This window comes from Chiloscyllium plagiosum, unplaced genomic scaffold (assembly GCF_037043375.1).
Source record: "Chiloscyllium plagiosum isolate Xiang-an unplaced genomic scaffold, Cpla_swu_hap1 HiC_scaffold_26, whole genome shotgun sequence".
NCBI classification, from domain to species: domain Eukaryota; kingdom Metazoa; phylum Chordata; class Chondrichthyes; order Orectolobiformes; family Hemiscylliidae; genus Chiloscyllium; species Chiloscyllium plagiosum.
In genome coordinates this window covers 56,937,314-56,958,778 of record NW_028270164.1, presented here as the reverse complement: position 1 = coordinate 56,958,778, position 21,465 = coordinate 56,937,314, and the positions used below count along the sequence as shown (strand labels likewise).

At 42.9% G+C, this 21,465-nt stretch overlaps 1 protein-coding gene across 2 annotated transcripts; it reads right to left on the bottom strand.

Moving 5' to 3' along the window:
• Positions 1-5,226: 5,226 nt before the first annotated feature.
• LOC148145187 (insulin-like growth factor 1) lies at positions 5,227-20,684 on the bottom strand. Of its 2 annotated transcripts, none has more exons than XM_087973760.1 (4): positions 20,550-20,684; positions 18,074-18,221; positions 10,610-10,776; positions 5,227-7,720 (listed from the first exon to the last, which is right to left on the bottom strand). In XM_087973760.1, the coding sequence occupies exons 1-4, from the start codon at positions 20,592-20,594 to the stop codon at positions 7,502-7,504; spliced, it is 579 nt and encodes a 192-aa protein (XP_087829886.1). In that variant the 5' UTR covers positions 20,595-20,684; the 3' UTR covers positions 5,227-7,501. The 2 variants fall into 2 exon arrangements, with proteins under 2 accessions (XP_087829886.1, XP_087829887.1); XM_087973761.1 differs by lacking the exon at positions 20,550-20,684 and adding an exon at positions 18,835-19,935.
• Positions 20,685-21,465: the final 781 nt, after the last annotated feature.

Here is a 21,465-nt window from a genome sequence, read left to right as displayed (position 1 = left end):
GATGCTCTGCGGTAAACTGACAAACCTGTTTTGATAACATCTTCCAAATTTGTGACTTCTACTATCTCGATAGACAAGGGCAACAGATTCATAATAACGCCACCAGCAAGTTCCCCTCCAAGCCACTCATCATCTGAGTTGGGAATATCATAGAATTCCTACAATTTGGAAGGAGGCCATTCAGCCCATCAAGTCCACCAAAGACAAACCCATCCAGACCCACCCCTACCCTATCCCTGTAACCCTGCACTTCCCATAGCTAATCCACTTGGCCTGCACATCTCTGGACACTATGGGCAATTTAGCATGGCAATCTACCTAACCTGCACATCTTTGGACTGTAGGAGATAACTGGAGCACCAGGAGGAAACCCCTACAGACATGAGGAAGATATGAAAACTCCACGCAGACGGTCACCTGAGGGTGGAATTGAACCCAGATTCCTGGTGCTGTGGGTCAGCAGTGCTAACCACTGAGCCACCATGCCACCCTATATATCTCTTTTCTTCTCTGTTGCTGGGTCAACATCCTGGCGTTGTCCCCCACACAACATTGTGAGTGTCCCTACATCTCAAGGACTGCAACGGTTCAAGAAGGGAGCTCACCACCACCTTCAGACCGAAGGTTCTGATTCCATGCTGTACATATCTATGACTCTAAGACTCTACAACTTTGTGAGAAGATTTGTAGCTCGGGTGCTCGTTGCTGTGGTTCTGTTCATCGAGCTGGAAGTTTTTGTTGCAAACGTTTCATCCCCTGTCTAGGTGACATCCTCAGTGCTTGGGAGCCTCCTGTGAAGCGCTTCTGTGGTGTTTCCTCCAGCATTTATAGTGGCCTGTCCCTGCCGCTTCCAGTTGTCAGTTCCAGCTGTCCGCTGTAGTGGCCGGTATATTGGGTCCAGGTCGATGTGTTTGTTGATGGAGTTTGTGGATGAGTGCCATGCTTCTAGGAATTCCCTGGCTGTTCTTTGTTTGGCTTGCCCTATAATGGTAGTGTTGTCCCAGTCAAATTCATGTTGCTTGTCGTCTGCGTGTGTGGCTACTAAGGATAGCTGGTCGTGGCGTTTCGTGGCTAATTGATGTTCATGGATGCGGATCGTTAACTGTCTTCCTGTTTGTCCTATATAGTGTTTTGTGCAGTCCTTGCATGGGATTTTGTACACTACATTAGTTTTGCTCATGCTGGGTATCGGGTCCTTTGTTCTGGTGAGTTGTTGTCTGAGGGTGGCTGTTGGTTTGTGTGCTGTTATAAGTCCTAGTGGTCGCAGTAGTCTGGCTGTCAGTTCGGAAATGCTCCTGATGTATGGTAGTGTGGCTAGTCCTTTGGGTTGCGGCATGTCCTCGTTCCACTGACACCTTCATAATCATTAAAAACATGGAAATAGAGAAAACACACCGGATCATCAACTCCACACTCACAGGAATCCGATTCACGAGAGAGGAAGAAAAGGACAACCAACTCCCATTCCTGGACGTGATGGTACAGAGAACACCGAACGGAGATTCCTGTGTTGACTGTATAAAGTGTCTGGATCCGCTGATCAGGTGTTTCAGTTTCTGCTGTAGTTCTTTAGCCAGTTTGTGTGATGGTGTCCCTGGCAGTGATACTATGGGTCTGAGTGGGGTGTCTGGTTTGTGCACTTTAGGTAGTCCATAGAATCTGGGGGTGTTGTTGCTTTCAGGTTGTTGTTGCTATTCAAAAGGGCCACAACACACTGCAGTACACCAGAACTGCAAAAAGAGGAAGAGGAACACCTATACAAGGTATTCGCCAAAAATGGATACCCGCGCAATTTCATCAACAGATGCCTAAGGGAAAGACAACGGAATGAGGACATGCCACAACCCAAAGGACTAGCCACACTACCATACATCAAAAACATTTCTGAACTGACAGCCAGACTACTGCGACCACTAGGACTTATAACAGCACACAAACCAACAGCCACCCTCAGACAACAACTCACCAGGACGAAGGACCCGATACCCAGCATGAGCAAAACTAATGTAGTGTACAAAATCCCATACAAGGACTGCACAAAACACTATATAGGACAAACAGGAAGACAGCTAACGATCCGCATCCATGAACATCAACTAGCCACGAAACGACACGACCAGCTATCCCTAGTAGCCACACACGCAGACGACAAGCAACATGAATTCGACTGCGACAACACTACCATTATAGGGCAAGCGAAACAAAGAACAGCCAGGGAATTCCTAGAAGCTTAGCACTCATCCACAAACTCCATCAACAAACACATCGACCTGGACCCAATATACTGGCCACTACAGCGGACAGCTGAAACTGACAACCGGAAGCGGCAGGGACAGGCCACTATAAATGCTGGAGGAAACACCACAGAAGCGCTTCACAGGAGGCTCCCAAGCACTGAGGATGTCACCGAGACAGGGGACGAAACGTTTGCAACAAAAACTTCCAGCTCGGCGAACAGAACCACAGCGACTCTATAACTAGCGATGGGCAATAAATGCTGGCCCAGCCAGCAACACTCACATCCTGAGAATGAATAAAAGAAATTGCTACAATAGGTTTAGCACATTCATTAAACGATAACAAATACATCAGTAGCAGTAGCACTGTGTTTCTTTTACATTAGCCATTTATACTGAGCTCCTTCATGTAGTAGAAATTGTAAGTATCCCATTGTTGATCTGCTATAGACAGATAGAAGGTTTGTTCATTTTCTCACTATTTAGTCTCTCGAGCTTACCTTATTGGACAGGCTGTTTGGTTTAAACGAGGTGAACCTTAAACAACAGAGATTTGGATGAAATAGGTGTTCAAATACAAACTTGAACAAGTCTACAAAATGCTTGTCTTTGAATTAAATAGGATAGCTTAGCTCTTCGTTCACACACTAGGCACATGTATTTCTGTAGCACTTAACCAAACATGATGCTGGGTAAGTTATATGATCAAAACAAATGACAACAGACAGGAAAGCAGATTGAGGTTGACAAATGAAAAGTTGGCCTTTTTTTGCAAGGGGAATGGAGTAGGAATGGAGGGAAAGATTGTGCAACTGTACACTGCACAGGTGAGACCTGTATTACCTGGAATACTGCATGCAACTTTACTGAATAATGGGCTGACAATGTTGTCTAATGTAGTAAGATTGAGCAGATTGAACTCTACTCATTGGCATTTGGAATCATTGGAGGTGATTTTATTGTAACATAAGATGCATCAGAGCTTGATAATATGGATACTGAGAGGATGTTTCTCCTTACTGGTGAACTGAGAGACCACAGTTTCAAAGTAAGGAATGTGTCAGTGAAGACACTGATGGGAAGGAATTTCTTCTCTCTGAGTGTCCTTTATTAGCTAATATCGCCTGAACTTTTGTGGCATATAACAATCACACTGAATGCAATTGCATGGTACCAAGTTGCAGCTCTCAGACTGAACACTGCAAATTCAAAACTGATGGAGTACAGTCTGCTGCTGATTTCCTCTGAGGTGCTCAATCAGCTTCTGCAGTATTCACGTTGAGGAACTACCTGCTTTGTGTTTGAGATTCATAGTCAGAGGTACATCTTCTCCGTCCTATCCCTTTCCCTCTCAGGTTTCTCAACTCCACTGATGCCATTGTCTGCTGCTGGCACCAATGCTTCTGAAAGACCCCTCCCATAGGAAAAGGAGAAAGTCATTCAGCCTGTCAAGCTTGCCACACTATCCAGTTAGATCATAGCTGGTCATATACGTTCCCACACTATCCCAAATCCCTTGAGCCAGGAGTGGTGATATCACTGGATGAGTAATCCAGAACCCAGGCCACATGGGTTTGAATCTTACCACAACAGATGGTGAAATTTGAATTCAATAACAAATTGGATCAGAGAGCTGACCAAATGGCAATCATGTTACCTCTGTCAATTCTCACAAAAACCCATCTGGTTCACAAATGTCCATTAGGAATTCTGCTCAGCCTATATGTGACTCCACACCCTGAACAATGTGGTTGCATTTTAACTGTGCTCTGGCCGATGAGGGACGGGCAGTAATTTCCAGCTTAGACAGGGATGCCCACATTCCATGAACAAATAAGACAAAATACATTAGCCAATCAACATGCAGCAGAACTGAACACCCTCACTAGGAGTGATGTCTAATGCAGAGCCATCTATAAAACATCCTGCTCCTTCCTTCACAGATCAGAAAATAAAAGTAGGCAGGTTTGTTAAAACTATACTTGGCACCAGTCAGATCTCAGCTTGGATACTGTGAACAGTTTTGTGCCCTTTACCAAGGAAAGATATGTTGGCATTGAAGGCAGTCCACAGAAGATTCAATAGGTTGATCCCAGCCATGAAGGGACTGCCTTCTGAGGACAGGCAGAGTGGGTTGGACTGATACTCTTTGGAAGTACAAACACACCAGCATGTTCGGTAAAAGCTTCTTCCTCGCTGTTATTAGACTTCTGAATGGACCTCTCAAATTTCAAATCTAACATTGATCTTGCTTTTTGTGCACCTTCTCTGCAGCTGTACGCTGTATTCCTCACTCTGTTCAATCACCCTATGATCTTTCTATGTTGTGATCTGTACTGCATGCAGAACAAAGCTTTTCACTGTACCTAGGTACATGTGACAATAATAAATCAAATCAAATCAAATCAAAAGGATAAAAGAATGAGAGGTGACCTTCATGAAACCTTGTTTCTTCAAGGATTTGAATGAATAGATGTAGAGGGATGACTTCCCCTTGTGGGAGAGCTCAGGTCCAGAGGGCATCATCTCAGAATAAGGGTCACATAATGAAGACAGAGATGAGGAGGAATTTCTTCTCTCAGTGGGTAGTGAATCTGTGGAGCTCTGTACCGTGGAGGGCTATTGGGATTGGATGGTTAAGTACACCATGGCTGAGATAGACAGATTTTTAATCAGGTGGGGAATCAAGGGTTATGAGTAAAAGCAGGAAAGTGGAGATGAGGATGATCAGATTAACCATATCTCATTGAATGGCGGAGCAGACCTGATGGGCTGAATGACCTCTTTGGTTCCTATATTGTATGATCTTATTGGGAGTGAATCAGGACTCTTCTTTATGAGTGAGATTTTGCAGGGTGCACCTCCAGCCCATTGTCTCACTGCAACCGTATGTAAAATAATTCCCACGGAGATATTATGGTGCAAAATTTCTGTCTCCAAAATAAAGCAAAGGCAATATTTGGATATCCAATTAGGTTGGCAACACACCACCCTTCTCATTTTGTTAAATGCTGTAGAGATTTATTTTCTGTCCAATAAAAATTCGAAACCAGTTCCAGCTTGCTGCTGATGTACAATGCATTGATTTCACAAAAAGCGTAAAGAATTATAAATAAATCACAGTAGAACATGACAAACTCATTCATCACAAACTCGAAGACCATCACAAAGGTACAGAACATTTTCATTGGCTGTTCTATGCTTGCGACATCGTGAAAAGACAGGAAGAATCTCCATGTTCTCTCCTCCCAGTGAAATCATAGAAATATTTTGAAGAGATCAGCTCCCTGTTTTTTTCCAGGAGGTATTATCACCACTTTATTGATAGAAATGGGCCCACTCAGTTGTTGGGTAGGAAATAGGCCTCTAAATGCAGTTGGGACTCCTTACTGACAAAGAGGGACGGGTAATGACTGGTTGAGCCAAGGTGTCTTTTTCTGGGTCATAATCTCTATGCAATCCGTACTCAAAATGAGCAACAACACCTTTGTTCTCCTGACGTTTTATGGTGACAAAATGATTGACAATGGAGTTATTAGAAAAATGTCTAACTCAGTCAGTGTCAATTTCCCCTCTCGACATTGTGGCATTTTTGCCAAGGTTCTCATAACAATTTGCATTCATACATTGCCTTTGACCTTGTGAAATGTCCCATTTTGTTAACAGGAGCACAAACTGTGGTTAAGCTATAAAAAATAGAAAAATGTGAGCAAAAACCTCACCAAAGAGGTAGATTTCAAAGTGAGTCGAAATGGAGGAAAGACTATGAGAGAGATGGAGAGGATTAGGGAGGGAGCTCCGTGCAATCGAAGCTGACAAAAGAAAGCAGTGATGAGAGTTTCAGCAGCTGATGGAACTGAGACCGCAGCAGAAACGAGGTGATATTACAGAGATGAACATCTTGGTGTTGGTGAGAATATGGGGTCAGAGGTCACAGCGAAAGAGGATGCTGAGACTATGAACTGGTTCAGCCTGAGATAGTGCTAGATAGAATTGGTGCCAAGGAAAATGATGGTTTAATGAGTTGATTGATCTAGATAAAAGCATTTTGGAACCTCAATTCCATGATATCATCGATGGCTATGCCCAAGCAATCATGGACCAATGGTATTCATCTTTTATCCTTGCAAATGGAAAGGTGAGGAAATGTTGTGGATTATAAAGTACCTATCAGGAATATTGAGGATGAATGGGAAAGTGACATAATGCCGCGTAACATAACATTAATGCATTATAGTAATGTCACGCTTAAACGTAATGTAGTAGGGTAATACTGAAGTGTAATGCTGGTACATGATACTGGAGAAATTACAATGGAGTACATACAAATAATTCAACAGGCATTAAATATATGAGCAGGAAGTTTGACATTATAGACACAATCAACATCAATACCACCCGCTGACATCAACCAATGGCAGGTAACATTTTCAGAACTGTCAATATTAAATAAGGTGCACTTAATAGTCTTTGCAAAACTGTCCAATGGGGTACTTCCTTCAATTTCATTTTGCTCCTGACTTGGACAGATGAGTAGGTCTGGAGAATGGTGCCCATCGCAAATGTATTCACACCAGCCTCGTGAATAATCGGCATTCAGTCACTTGAACTGTGCAGAAATTGGGAGAGGGATTTTTCATTCACTCAGCCCCCACCCAACACCTCCTCACAGCATTCTACCATTCCAGTCCATCTTCATAAACTAACAGTCTCTGTTCAGGCCCACGGTCACAGCACAGGATGACAAGGGCCAAACTCCTGTTCCTTGGTGCTGCTCTCTGCTTGCTTGGTTCCTGTTGATGCTTGTGGAGACGTAATTCTCTTGTGTTTAGTTTTGAGATTCTCAGTGAGCTCATGTGTGATATTACATTTGGTCTGAATTTCTTCATTGTTCTTTAAATAAGGAGCCCATAAAGAATACTGTATTTACTGAGGGCAATTTGACAGTGAACAGTTTGAAATTTCTCTGTCCCTTGCATTGTAGAATTTATGAGGGATATCTTTTCCAGGTGATTAAGTCCAGCATTCAACTTAGACTAGGTGTTACGAATGTGAGGTTGTGGGGGTAGGTGGTGGCTGAAGAGAATGGGGAAACAGCTTGAGCTAGAGTGAAGAGCAAAATGTTTCAATGAAAGAAGAGGCATTGGTTCATTCCAACTCCATTCTCCATTCCAAGTTTCAACACTAGTGTTGAATTCACAGTAACATTGAACAAGAAAGGGCAGTGGAATCTAGTGCATCCTGCCTTCTCTCCTTCCTTAGTACTATCGCGAGTTTGTTATCTGAAGTTCTGGAAATTTCTTTGGTGACTTGCTCAACAGTGCCATCAAAGGTGTTTGACTCTGGAATGGATTCAGGTCTTGCATTTCATGTTGGCTTCTCACTGAGGGTCTGCTTTCCACCATTGTTTTATGCCCCAGTAATTTGGAAATCCACTTGGCAGACTTGGACATCTCTTTATATGAGTTCTTTAAAATTTCAACCTGGAACAAAGCAAAATTCTATCAGAAGGTTGTTCGAAGAACAGTAATCAGGTGTGAGCTAAGATGATGGCTACATTAGTTAGGGGATGGGAGTCAGGAACTCACACAGACATCCCTACAGAGTCAGTTCCCAACAGCCAACTCTTTTAAACAATCTGACTTGACACAAAGTCCCAAAGAAGAACATAGTGAAGGGTGGAAGGTATAGAGGGGATGTCAGGGGTAAGTTCTTTACCCAGAGAGTGGTGGGGGCATGGAACGCGCTGCCTGTGGGAGTGGTAGAGTCAGAATCATTGGTGACCTTTAAGCGGCAATTGGATAGGTACATGGATGGGTGCTTAAGCTAGGACAAATGTTCGGCACAACATCGTGGGCCGAAGGGCCTGTTCTGTGCTGTATTGTTCTATGTTCTATGTTCTATGTCCTATCACCCTTTCTTTCACTTGAGGAAGCGCATGGTAGATTTTACAGTGACATTCAGAATTCAGAGGATACAATGATCAGGAAAGATTAAACAAACTTGAATAAATTTCTCTGGGAATGGCAAGACCGTGAGGAGCAAAAGCAGAAAAAGTGCTGGAGAAAGTCAGCGGGTCTGTGGAGTGAGAATCAGAACTAACCTTTCCAATCCAATATGACTGTTCAAAATATTAACGCTTGTTTCTCTCACCACAGATGCCGCCAGACCTGCTGAGCTTCTCCAGCACTTTCTTTTATTATGTTTATTATTTCTAGAAAGGATGTACTGGCGGTGCAGAGAAAGTTTACTGGGTTGATTATGGAGTTGAGAGGGTTGGCTTATAAGGAGAGATTGAGTAGCCTGGGGCTATACTCATTGGAATTTAGTAGAATGAGGGATGATTCTGATAGAAACATATAAAATGATGAAGGGAATGGATACGATAGAAGCAGGGACGTTGTTTCCACTGGCCGGGTGAAGTGAGAACTAGGCAGCACAGCCTCAAAATAACGGGGAGCAGATTTCGGACTGAGTTGAGGAGGAACTTCTTCACCCAACGGGTCGTGAATTTGTGGAATTCTCTGCCCAGTGAAGCAATTGAGTCTATTGACTGAATGTTTTTAACACAAAGATTGTCGGATTTTTGAACTGTAAAGGATTAAGGGTTATGGTGACCAGGGGTTAAGTGGATCTGAGTCCACAACAAAAGACCAACTTATTGAATGGCAGAGCAGGCTCCAGGGACCAGATGGCTTACTCCTGCTTCTCATTCTTATGTTTTTTATGTTTGTAAGACCAGGTTGAAATCTGATCAAGATCTTGGGCATTAGGAAAAGATTCGCGAAGATGGACTTGGAGTAACTCTTCTCGTTTGTAAGCAAGGTTGGAACCAGCAGGCATGGATAGGTAGTGACCAACCCATCAAATAAAATAACATAGGAGGGATTCCTTCACACGGAGTTGCAGTGTCACAATCATTAGGACATTCACAGGAAGATCTGAAGCAAGAGGAGGGGGCCAGGGAAGATGGGCAAAATGGAAATAGATGATGAGTGCAGGAGGAGCTCGTTTATATGGAGTTCAAACTGCAGGTTACATCAGTTGAATGACTGCACTGTTTCAGTGCTATAGGTCTGGACTGTAGAGCATGAATAATGCATTAAGCCCTGTATCATGTTGTACTTCGTCTGCTGGTTTAGAATCAACACAAAACAATTCTGATTTTGCACTCACTACTAAACATGTAGCCCTTAGAGTTTATTGATGATTTGACAAAATATGAGGGAGAGACCCTTGATCATTATTCATTGCATTGGAAGCAAATTTACGGGGGCACTTTTGTATTTAGCTTCTTTGAATATTTTCATTTCAAAAGGCATCTTCACTATCTGCTTGGTTAGTTCATGGAGATGTCACGGGAATGGATGTATCAGGTAGCCATAGGGTGGCAAATGATAGCAGACATCTAGAAACAGGATGTCATGTGATAAAAGCTCCAGGCATATTATGTTGTGTTTACAGCACAGATGAGTTGGGCCAATCCTCTTTATTTCACTCTTCTTACTGTTTCCTCCCTCATGTCTTTGCTACCCCTTAAATAAATCAAAGCTATTCATTTGCATCTTGCCTGGGCTGTGTTCAAATGGAATCAGTGCCTTGTCCTGACAGGTAGAAATGATAATGTTCACAGAGTGTAGAAGGGTTTATAAAGTGCCCTCAGAGATGGACACCTCCCAACTACCCCAATTCACTTCTTCCTCAACACTGTTCTAACTTAACCTCCATCTATACTCATCCCACCCACTCCTTTCCCAGCACCACTCACTCAATCCCCACTCAATGCCCCAGTGGCAGGCAAACGGAACCCTTATTTACCCTTGACAAGCTCTGTAACTATGACAAACTGCCTTTTAAACTAACAGTGCAACCAGTGGTGCCACATTGTTAGCATACATGTCAATTGCAACAAAGGTTAGCAATTAGTGACACAAAAAGCACAACGTTCCCTGCTTCTGTCAAGTAAATAGAAATCACAGGCTGACAAATATGAGCAAAATGGGAGGGACTCCCTGCCACATCCTACTGTGCAGGTGGCAAAATTCCCAAGCAACCCTCCCAGGAATCTGTCTGCTCAGTCACCATCTTCTCCCAGAAATCTCCCTGCTTGGTCACCATACCTGCGCAGGATCATTTCTGCTTGATCACCATCTACTCCCAGAATCCTCTCTGCTCCATCACTGTCCCCTCCCAGGATCCCCACTGCTCAGTCACCATTCCCTCTTTCCTCTCTACTCTGAGGAAGCCCTGGACCCATATATTCGACTTTACATCTGTTTGATCACCCATTTAACCATTAACTGTAAATCTCAGCACTTGGTTTCGCTAAGGGAAACCATGTGGCACCTCCTCATGGAAACTAGTCTCCTTACCTGGGGCTTGACGGTGGTTAAAGGTGGTACAGATCGCGATGTTCGGGGAGTGGCACAGTACGACTCCAATAACTGCAAGTCACAACTCCGAAAGCAACATTCCTCCACAATGCCTTTACTCTGCCTCTTTATGCTGTATTTGTACTTTATGTATGAAGAACTTTTACCTGGAGAGCAGAAGGTTACAGTTTTTGCTGGCACTGAATAACAACACATGTTTTTCTCACAAAATATTCTTTGAGGTTTTAAGTTGCACTGAGTTATCCTCACCAATCCTCACCAATCTCCATTAGGACATCTGGTTCACTAATGTCCTTAAGGGAAGGAAACTACCATGTTTTCCTGGTCTGGCCTACATGTGACTCCAGATCCACAGCAGTGTGGTTGACTCTTAACTGACTTCTGGGTAATTAGGGATAGGTATTAAATGCTGGTCTAGCCAGTAACGCACTCATCCCGTGAATGAGTACATTTTAAAAATCAGTCTGTTCCAAGTGTTTACAGAACCAGGCCATTCTGATCCAGGTTACTGGAACAGACTGCAATGATGTCACTACTGAGGGAGTGAAGACATTTAGCACTAATGTAAAACAAGAGACCTACAGTGAGCAAATTTGGTAACAATTAGATTAGATTCGATTACATTACAGCGTGGAAACAGGCCCTTCGGCCCAACAAGTCCACACCGACCCGCCGAAGCGCAACCCACCCATACCCCTACATTTACCCCTTACCTAACACTACGGGCAATTTAGCATGGCCAATTCACCTGACCTGCACATCTTTGGACTGCGGGAGGAAACCGGAGCACCCGGAGGAAACCCACGCAGACACGGGGAGAATGTGCAAACTCCACACAGACAGTCGCCTAAGGCGGGAATTGAACCCGGGTCTCAGGCGCTGTGAGGCAGCAGTGCTAACCACTGTGCCACCGTGCCACCCATAAATTAGATTGATTAATTATGATTATAATTCAGTTAGATCCAGAGGCATGATCAAAAAGGATAAAGATAGATCAGGAAGGAAAAGCAAATATAGTGACCACAACAAGGTCAGCCAGCTGGACCAGATAAAATCTGAGCTCCCTGATTGGTGCTGTTAACCTGGTCCAATCAGGGAACCCTGGCTGACAGGTATAAACAGGAGTGTCAACGATTCTCGCACTTTGGTACCGACTCTGGATGAGACTGTACTAGAATCAAGAAGTGTTCATATGTAAATAAAGGACGATTTAGTGAAGAGAAACTGACCTCCATGGAGGCTTGAAAGTAGACTTGACATATCTACTTGAAGAAAGTTTTAGCAATGGGAATGACTTAAGGAAGAGATAGAGGGATTTCTGGACAAACATGTCTCCAGAAAGAAAAAGAGAGTGATTCTCAATTCCGGACCGCCCAGAAGTGAAAGAACACCGTGATTGGGGAATAAAAAAGGAGGAAAGTTTAGCTCAGATGACAACGGCTCAACACTGCAGAAAAGCCAAGAGTACCTTAGAGAGTTTGAAGAATGCAGAAAACAAGAGAAAAGTATTGGCAATTAAAATCAAGGAAAACTCAAGTCTTATTTTAATAAATATATAAAGAGCAAGAAGATAGCTCAGTAAGGATTAGGGCCATTGACAGAAAGATAACCTATATGGGAAGGGAGAATATGCGAACATACAAATATTTTGTATTTGTTTTCACTAAAGAGTAATTGAAGCAGACCTTTTCGTTAAAAAGGAATGTGAAATATTGGATATAGGAGGTATTTAGCTTGAAAGTGGATAAGTCACCAGGCCTAGATGAAATGTATTCAAGGGTGTTATTGGAAACAAGGAAACATGTAGAAGCAATGACCATGATCCTCTCTGACTACACACTGCTGAGAATTGAAGGTCTGTAACATTGCACTGTTGGTTAAAAGGAGAAGAAGTAATGACAATGCATATTATTAGAAGAAATTCTGATCTAGTGCAAAACATAATTAAGAGACCTGTTCTACTAGCTTGTGCTGAGCTTCATTGGAGCAGCGAGTCTGAGACAGAGATGTTGGCCAAGGAACATAGTGATGTGTTGAAGTGGCAGACCACCCTGAAAACTCAGGGTCATTTTACCAACAGAATGTAGATGTTTTGCAAAACAGTCACGCAGTCTAGCTATCCTCTCCCAGTTTAGAGGCCAACAGATTGTGAGCAGATAATATACCAGTCTAGATTGAGAGAAATCAGTTAAATTGCTGCTTTACTTGGAAAGTGTGTCTGGGGCCATGGATGGTGAGGGGAGAGGAAGTAAATGGGTAGGTGTTACATCTTCTGCAATTGCATGGGAAGGTACTGTGATGCTGTTGGGGGCAGAGCAGGACTGGATCAGGGTGTCCTGGAGGCCGTGGCTCCTGCGGAAGGTTGCCCAAGGAAGGGAGGAGAATATGTGTCTGATGATGGCATCCTGCTGAAGGTGGTGGAAATGGAGGCTAATGCTCCTCTGGATGTGGTTGCTGGTGGGATGGTAGGTAAGGACAGGGGGCGCCCTATTGCTGTTCGAGGTAGTGAGGGTTGATGTACTGTAGATGGGTTGGACACAGCTGATCTCCTGTCAACCACAGTAGTGAAGAATTCCCAGTTGAGGAGGAAGGCGGGCATTCCGGAGGCCCTCTTGTAGAAGCTGGTATCATCAGAACAGATGCAACAGTGATGGAGGAAATGGGAGAATGGAATAGAGTCTTTACAGGAAGCGTGAGGATGTACAGTTGAGGTAACTGTGAGAGTCGGTGGGTTTATAGTGGATATCAGTGGCCCAGAAATGGAAACAGAGATGGCGAGCAAGGGAAAAGAGAAGTCAGTGATTGACCAGGTAGAGGTGAAAGTGGAGTGGAAATTAGAAACGAAATAGATAAATATTTACATTTCCAGACAAGAGAGGGAAGCAGCATTGTTGATGTCATTGATATTGCACAGGAAGAGTGGGCTCCCTTGTAAGTGTGTAAAGATTAATTGACTATTCTTTCAATGAGGAAGGATACATATCAACATGCAGGTAGGAACAGAGTACTAAAGAATGAAATCCAATAGGAAGAGCTGAATTGAGAAGGAATAGTGATGTTTCCCTGTTCAATGTGGAAAAGGGAAAGTCTCAGTAATGGTGCTGGATTACTGGTTTTCCCACCTCCATTAGCCAATGCTGACACTTCAGTTTTATTTTGATGTACACTGTTTTGAATGAATTCAAGTCATATGTCACATGATCTTTGCACAAACTGGGCTGAATTAGATACAAAAAGAGGTGCAGTTTAAATCTGGCTTTGAGCCCAGCATCTGCTTTAAAGTGCTTTCATGCTGAGTATAGTTCCACATGGAGTCTCCTTGCAGGAAATAAGCAGGAGGCCCTGGTCCTGAAACAATAACTGCACTGACTCCTATATGCTTGGAACAATCCTAACATATTGTTCGTTTACATGTGGTTCCTTGACAGAAGCTGGTAAAATTTCAGACTGTGGGTGAAACAATCCAATAACTCACTGTGGAGAGGACCCAGTCCTTCTTATAACTTAATCATTGCTTAGAAACCCACAATACAAATCTTATTCTGAGGACTGCCTCAGAAGTACAGCTCCCAGAACTGTTAGCAGATGAATGATAGCATCTGGGAATACAGAATGCACACAGCAAATCAGGACACATCACATGGTGTGTTCCTACAATAGTGGAATGTCAGACCCACTGCTGTAACTGCATCTCAATGGATGCCATATTGCCAAGTAATTACTTGGACAATAAAGCCTTTTCCTGGGACATTTCATAAGGCATTGAGGTCAATCATGCAGAGTCTGACTGGAGTGATGTGCAAGCAGGAGTGCATAGGGAGTGTTTACTGGGAGTGTGAATTTATTTTGTCACAGTAGTGACAGTCATTGTTAAGAGCTACATAAAGACACAAAGAGGCCGTTTCCCCTCAGAGTCAGTTCTACCATGCAATCAGATGAGCATGTGGCCAGAAATGGCTTTGAACCCCCTCGGGAGAAGTTATTTCTGAACTTTGTCAAGAGAGGGGGCTAGCAGATTAACCCCCCCCATTCTACACAGCAGTGATTGGCCAGTGTGCATTATGGAGGGCAGTACTGTGCTTTCCAAATTTACTCACCAATTCCAGAAGCTACAATTCCCTCCCACGTTCCCTATTCACACAGTCATTGAGTCCTGATCAAAATTGCAATCATTGGCCTCTTGTGAGTTACTCAAATTTTCTATTTAGATTTCAGATTTCTGACAGTCAATATTGCGATCCCAGCGGAAGCTGGAGTGAATATGATCCAAATGTTGGGAGAGCATCACAGCACAGATTGAGCTGGCTATCTTTTTTTCAATTCGTTTGGGGGATCAGCATATATTGCCTGTCAATAGTTACCCCGGTAAAGAGTCAAAAACATTGCTGTGCGTCTGGAGTCACAAGCAGGCCAGACTGGGTAAAGATGGCAGTTTCCTTGATAAAGGGCATTAGTGAACCAGATGGGTTTTCTCCAACAATTGGTAATAGATTCATGGTCATCATTTGACTCTTAATGCCAGATATTTATTGAATTCAAATTTTATCACCTGCCATGGCAGGAGTTGATCCCAGGTGCCCAGAACATGACCTGGGTCTCTGGATTAACAATCCAGTGATAATTCCACTGGGTCATTGCCTGTCTCTTGGTAGTTCAGACCGGGCCCAAATTTCCTATGTCTGTGGGTTAGCAGACGTGAGTATTTCCCAGGTATGATGTGGTAGCCATAATTCAATGGCTATCATTCTTAGCACCAGGTTAATAATTGAGGGTCAACTTGACAGACCTGAACACCAATTAAGGCTGATACTCCAGTATAGTACTGCACCATCAGAAGAGGAGCATTGAATAAAGGTCCCTTCAGCCAACTCAGGTGGATGTAAAATATCTTAAAGCACTACTCAAGAAAGAAGAAGGAAGATATTTTTCCCAGTGTACTGGTCAGTATTTTTCTTAATGCCTGTCTCGAAATAGATTAAATGCCCATTATCACATTGCTGTTGGATGGTCTCTTGCTTTGTGTGAATAGGAATCATGTTTTCTGCACTACAACAGTGACTATATTTCAAAAGTACTCCATTGCTGTGAAGTTCTTTTGAAACTGTGAAAAGCATAATATAAGTAACGTCAGTAAGGATAGGTTTTCATTGAGAATTCACTTGATCCACATTGGCTTGGCAGCTGACTATAAAACTTTGTATAAAAAGGAAGAGAGTATCTAAAGTAAGTGTGGGTCCCTTAGGAGTTGAGACTTGGTTATTAATATTGGGAAAACAAAGAAATGTGCAGACTTTGATTAGTACTTTATATCTATCTTCACCGTAAAAAATGGAGAACACATCCCATGAAGAGTGGGAAATAACAAGGTAAAAAAAAAAACTTAAAAACAATCCCAATCATTAGAGAAAAAAAATATTAGGAAAGTTAATGGGACAAAAGGCTAACAACGCCCCTGGATCTGATGGTCTGAATCCTTGCACCTAGCATACTAAGAAGGTGATAACAGGAAATTTAGGAAGTCATAACACCATCAGGCAGAGCCCACATGGTTTTGAGAAAGGGCTTTTTTAAAATGAAATGTTTGATAGATTTATAAGTGTTCTTTGAAGGTGTGACATGCAGGGTAGATAAAGGGGGATCAGTATTGTATTTGAAAGTCAATAAGGTGCCACACTAAAGGTTACTGCATAGGATATAGGCTCATAGTGTTGGGGGTAATAACAAGTGTGCAAATAGGATTGTCTGACTAACAGGTAATAGACAGTTGGGGTAAATACATCATTTTCAGGACAGCAAATTGTAATTAGTAAGGTACCACAGGAACCTTAACTCTTTGCAGTCAGTGAGAAAGCTGATGGCTTAGTGGTATTGTTGCTAGACAAGTAATCCAGAGACTCAGATAATGTACTGGGACCCAATAGAATTTGAAAACAATTTTAAAAAACTTGAACATAGAATCTAATGATGACCTTGAAATGATTAGTGCAAAAATCCATCTGGTTCATTAATGGCCTCTAGGGCTGGTCGACAGATTCCAAATATACAGCAATGTGGTTAACTCTTAACTGCCCTCTGGAATGGATCCAGCAAGCCACTCAGTTGTATCTGTGTGCAATTAGGGATTCCTAATCCCATGAGTGAAGAAAGAAAATCAGTGAGTTGGATGAAGGAATTGACTGTATTGTAGCCAAATTTGTTGAAAGTAATTTGCCAGGAGTATGTAAAGAGCTTTCAAAAATACTAGGATTAGTTTAGTCATTAGGGAAAAATAATTAGGAAGGCAGATGGATTTATGGAGTATAGGTTTTACTACATCTGTACAGGGCATTGGGGATGCCATCCTTGCGTACTGTGTACACATTTGGTCTCCTAACTTAAGGACTTCTTAAGAATTCAAAAAAAGGTACACTAAGCTGTTTCCTGGGATGGGTGGGATTTGTTCTAACGAGGATAGGTTGAGCAGATTGGAGCGATACTCTTTGGAGCCTAAAAGAGTGAGAGGTAATCCCAATAAGACAATTAAGACTCTGTGGGGTATCGACAGAGTGGATGCTGAGAAGGCGTCTGTTCTCATCTAAAGCCATGGGATAGTTTCAGAATAAGGAGTCTCCACTTTAAGATGGAGATGAGGAGGAATTTCTCCTCTCAGGGAGTTGAAATACTTGACCCAGAAGTCAATAGAATCTGGGTCATTGAGTATATTCAAGGTTGAGTTCGAAAGATATTTGATCCACAAGTGAGGCAGTGGTTATCAGAGGTCAGCAGAAATATAGGTCTGAGGTCACATTCAGATCAGCCATGGACATATTAAATGACAGAGCAGGCTTGAGGGGCCGAATAGCCTACTCCTGCTAATATGGCGTCAGATTTTATGAGGTTTTGACTTTTAGAATTCCCACAGTGTGGAAGCAGGCCATTCGGCCCATCATGTTCACACCACCCCTCCAAAGTGCATCCCATCCCCCTACCCTATCCCTGTAACCCTGCATTTCCCATGGCTAGTCCATCCAGCCCACATGCCCCTCGACACTATAGAGCAATTTAGCCAATCCACCTAACCTGCACATTTGTGGACCAAGGGAAGACACTGTAACACCCAAAGGAATCCTGCATAGACATGGGAGAATGTACAAACTCCACACAGTCTGTGGCCCAAGGCTAGAATCGAACCCTGATTCCTGGTGGTGTGGGGCAACTGTGCTAGCCACTGGGCCACTGTGCCAACTTTTCCAGGTGACTTCTTTAAATGTGAAGCCCTAAGGCGCACAGATATCAAAAGCGACAATTTCGCAGCCAAATGAGTAACCCGCAAAGTGGGAAAAATATTTTCTAGCATGTTTTCCTGCGGTCTGTAGAAGTGTACGCATTAATTTAAATGAATGTAAGGCGGGGTTGAAATTGAAGACACGCGTCCAAATTAAACGGTGTTAACCAGAAACTTACTGAAATAAAAACCCCGATCACCACATACGAACTGGAGTGTATCCACCAGCTCCGAGCCACAGAGAGTCTCAGCAACCACTGCCCACTGTGGCACAGCGACAAGGCACAGCAGAGGGTACAGCATCCAGAAGTGAGTCAGTGCGTGGACCTGTACAGATTGGAAACAAAGAGACTCACTGAGGGAACGTTCAATGTTTTCAATTTAGTCCCCCACCCCATGATCAGCTTTTATTTATAGACACCAGTAATATGGCTGCCCACACAACTAGGATTGGCAAAAGGGCTCAGCTCATACCAAAATAACAATGAGCGAGCCACTGTGAACGCTCATGCAGACAGAGACAGGGTTAACATTACAAAATCCTGATAGCCTCTTATCAGAACAGTCCCATCAGCTGCGCCGATGCCAGGCTGGTGGTCAGCTTGTTAACATTAATCTCAGTGGTCTCCCTGCTGCCCAAACCCACCCCTTGGGCAAAGACTCCAAACACTAAACAGTGGTCCCAGAGTCCATTAACAAAAGCAGGGGATTCCTGATAATGACCCAGGCTCGTGTAAGATGTTGTAACGTGCTTGGATATTCTCCATAAGGAAATCCACTCCTGACATGACTCACAGGGTAGGATGGTGTACACACAGGTACATGCAGTCACAGGGTAGGATGGTGTACACACAGGGACATGCAGTCACAGGGTAGGATGGTGTACACACAGTCATAGGAATGGATAGTTTATACACAGTCAGAAGGGGGGAGAACTTACACACAGTAACAGGGTGAGGTCAGAAGAAATCACACTGGACTCGAAGCATTAACTTTGTTTTCTGTCTCCAGACCTGCTGAGTTTCTCAAGCCTTTTCTGTTTTTTTAGCACAGAATGGGATGGGATGGTGCAGTTATAGAATGGGATAGTGTGCGCACAGCCACAGGGGGAGGTCATATACACAAGGGGATTTGTAACACATACCTTCACAAAATAGATTAGTACACACAAATAGCCACAGGGAGAGATTATATATAAATAGATGCACAGAGTTACAAGTTATAACTATACGTAGACTGCACATGGGTAGAGAGTAGACAGGCTTAACATAATACATGCAATACACATTTGGTATATTGAGTGTTCACAGCTGTCTATGGACTTTGCAACAAATATATACAGACTGATTTCATACAAACTATTCACGCACTGTTCACCGGATATATACAGATTACAGAATATACACTTCTTAATAAAAATGTACATAGATACAGACTGAACACAAATTGTACACAGATTCTGGACAGACTTTCCATGATTGCACTCAGATTCTCTGCAGACTGTTCAGACTGTTCCTAGATTATAAGAGGCTGTAATACAGGCTTTACACATTTTCAAAACAGATAACATAGACAGACTTCACACACGCTATATACAGAGATGGTTACAGTTACAACTCCTGCAAATAGCTATTTTAATTTTGTTTTGCCCATTCAACCCATTTCATTCTCTCAAATTGAACACTGTTTAAGTTTCTTTGCAGTTTTGGGATTTGTTTAGCTGTTCGCATTTGATAAATCGAGCAATATGTTACAGTTTCAGAAAGCTCTCTTAGTCGCTGGCTTCTGGACTGCCTGCCAAACCAGCTGTAAATATTTCTCTTGCCACTAGTAAGAGAGTTAGCACACAGACATTTAACCAATTAAACACCCTAACACAGTTTCTGTCAATTGGATGGAAAGAGTTTTCGTATCTTGTCCTCAACCACTCAGTATCTTTGACAAGATACATTGCACTATAGTTCCAATTTCCAATCATATGAATATAATCAGTTAGGAAGTGCTGATGTGGATGAGGTTGAAAAACAATGTCTTCAATATTTCTCTTTTTTTAGTTTCTATCTGCTTTTATCTCTCCCTCCCATTGTCTCCCCTTCTATTTATCTTTCTTTCACTCCGTCTGCCTCTGTGGATGTCTATCTTCTCTGATTTTCTTTCCAAGGTTGGCCTCTTGCCATTCTTTAATATTTTTTGCTGCCTTTTTCTCCCTCCCTCTCTCTCTCTCTTGCACAGTTTCTGTGACTTTGTTTTTTCTTCTTCCCTGGCCTCCTTCGCTCTTTCTCTCGGTCTCTTCCTCGTGTTTCCTTTCTTATGTTTCCCTTCAGCCCCCAGTTCCTCCCCTCTTCCCATGAGCCACTTCAAGTTTATTTTCCACAATTTTTTTTTTGCTATTATGATCAGTCCTCCACATCCAGTAAAATCTAAACTTTGGAAATGACACTCTGACAGCACTAAAGTTTCTGGTCAGATGTCCCATTTGCTTCAAGCCAAACACTTTTTTTTTAGAAATAAGACAGAAAATAATGAAGACCTCCCAAAAATAAATCAAGACTTTCAACCAAAACCACAAGATTTATCAAAATTACAGCCACTGCCACGAGTTGATTTTAAACAACATGCACTAAGTTTGAGACAGGGCTATAGAAAGAAGGTCACCTTCAGTGCACAGTTGCAGCAGATGGAGCTGTGTGTAGGGTTCATGGTGGCGTATGCAGTCTGACTCTCCTCCCACAGTGATCCTTCGGTTTCTGCTGATGATGTGGTGGAAGTCAGACTCCTTCATTCTTATAGCTCAAGAGGAAGGACCTTCCCTCAGCTGCACCCGCCCACACAAGACCTCGACATACTTATCAAAGTTTAATTTAGGCAAAGAAAAACATAGTGGTTATGCTCACATTCCTCTGTTAGATTAACACAATCTGCATTTTGATTTGACTTCAGCTCTCGAATCTTGATATCAGCCCAACATATTTAATCATGCTGCACTTCGGCTGCTTGGCAGATCCCACAAGACACTTGGTGGATTCAGTTTTTAGCACTTTGTGATGTTGTGTCCCTTAGTCATTCTTTTCTACACTAGCCTCATCCTTACTCTCACATTGTCAAATGATTCATGTTGGTCCTGCAGCAGCCCAGTGAGCAATGAACCTTTACCACCAGCTAGGCTTCCCATTTGCGCGGCTGGCTGGATTAGCACTCAGTTGGCCTCAGTAGCCTCGTGCAACTCAAATTCCTGCTCCCCTCAGTCTCCGGCACTCCAGTTTTGAGATGTCAGAATCAAGGCAGGATCAACTGTGATGCACTCCATGGTGGAACGGACTTCAAAATCTCACTCTCACAATTTACCATTGTACAACAAAGAATTGGTTAAACTGTCAGGAGAAAGAGGTGAGCTGCATCTCATTACGTACACCAGAAATGTCTGACCATACCTCACCAATGATTGTTTCTGAAGTGATGTCACCATTAATATATTAATGACTATGGCTCCAATGGTGAGCAGAGCGAGATTCCACAGAGAATAAAGAGCCACGTGCTAATTGTTGCACGGTGGCTCAGTGGTGAGCACTGC

Excerpts from the sequence above, each read along its gene's own strand:
- LOC148145187 (XM_087973760.1), bottom strand. The coding sequence starts at position 20,594 with ATGAACCCTACACACAGCTCCATCTGCTGCAACTGTGCACTGAAG. Across the intron at positions 18,222-20,549 it reads GCTGCAACTGTGCACTGAAG|GTCCACGCACTGACTCACTT; the intron begins GTGACCTTCTTT and ends CAATCTGTACAG. Across the intron at positions 7,721-10,609 it reads TAACCACCGTCAAGCCCCAG|GTTGAAATTTTAAAGAACTC; the intron begins GTAAGGAGACTA and ends GCTTTGTTCCAG.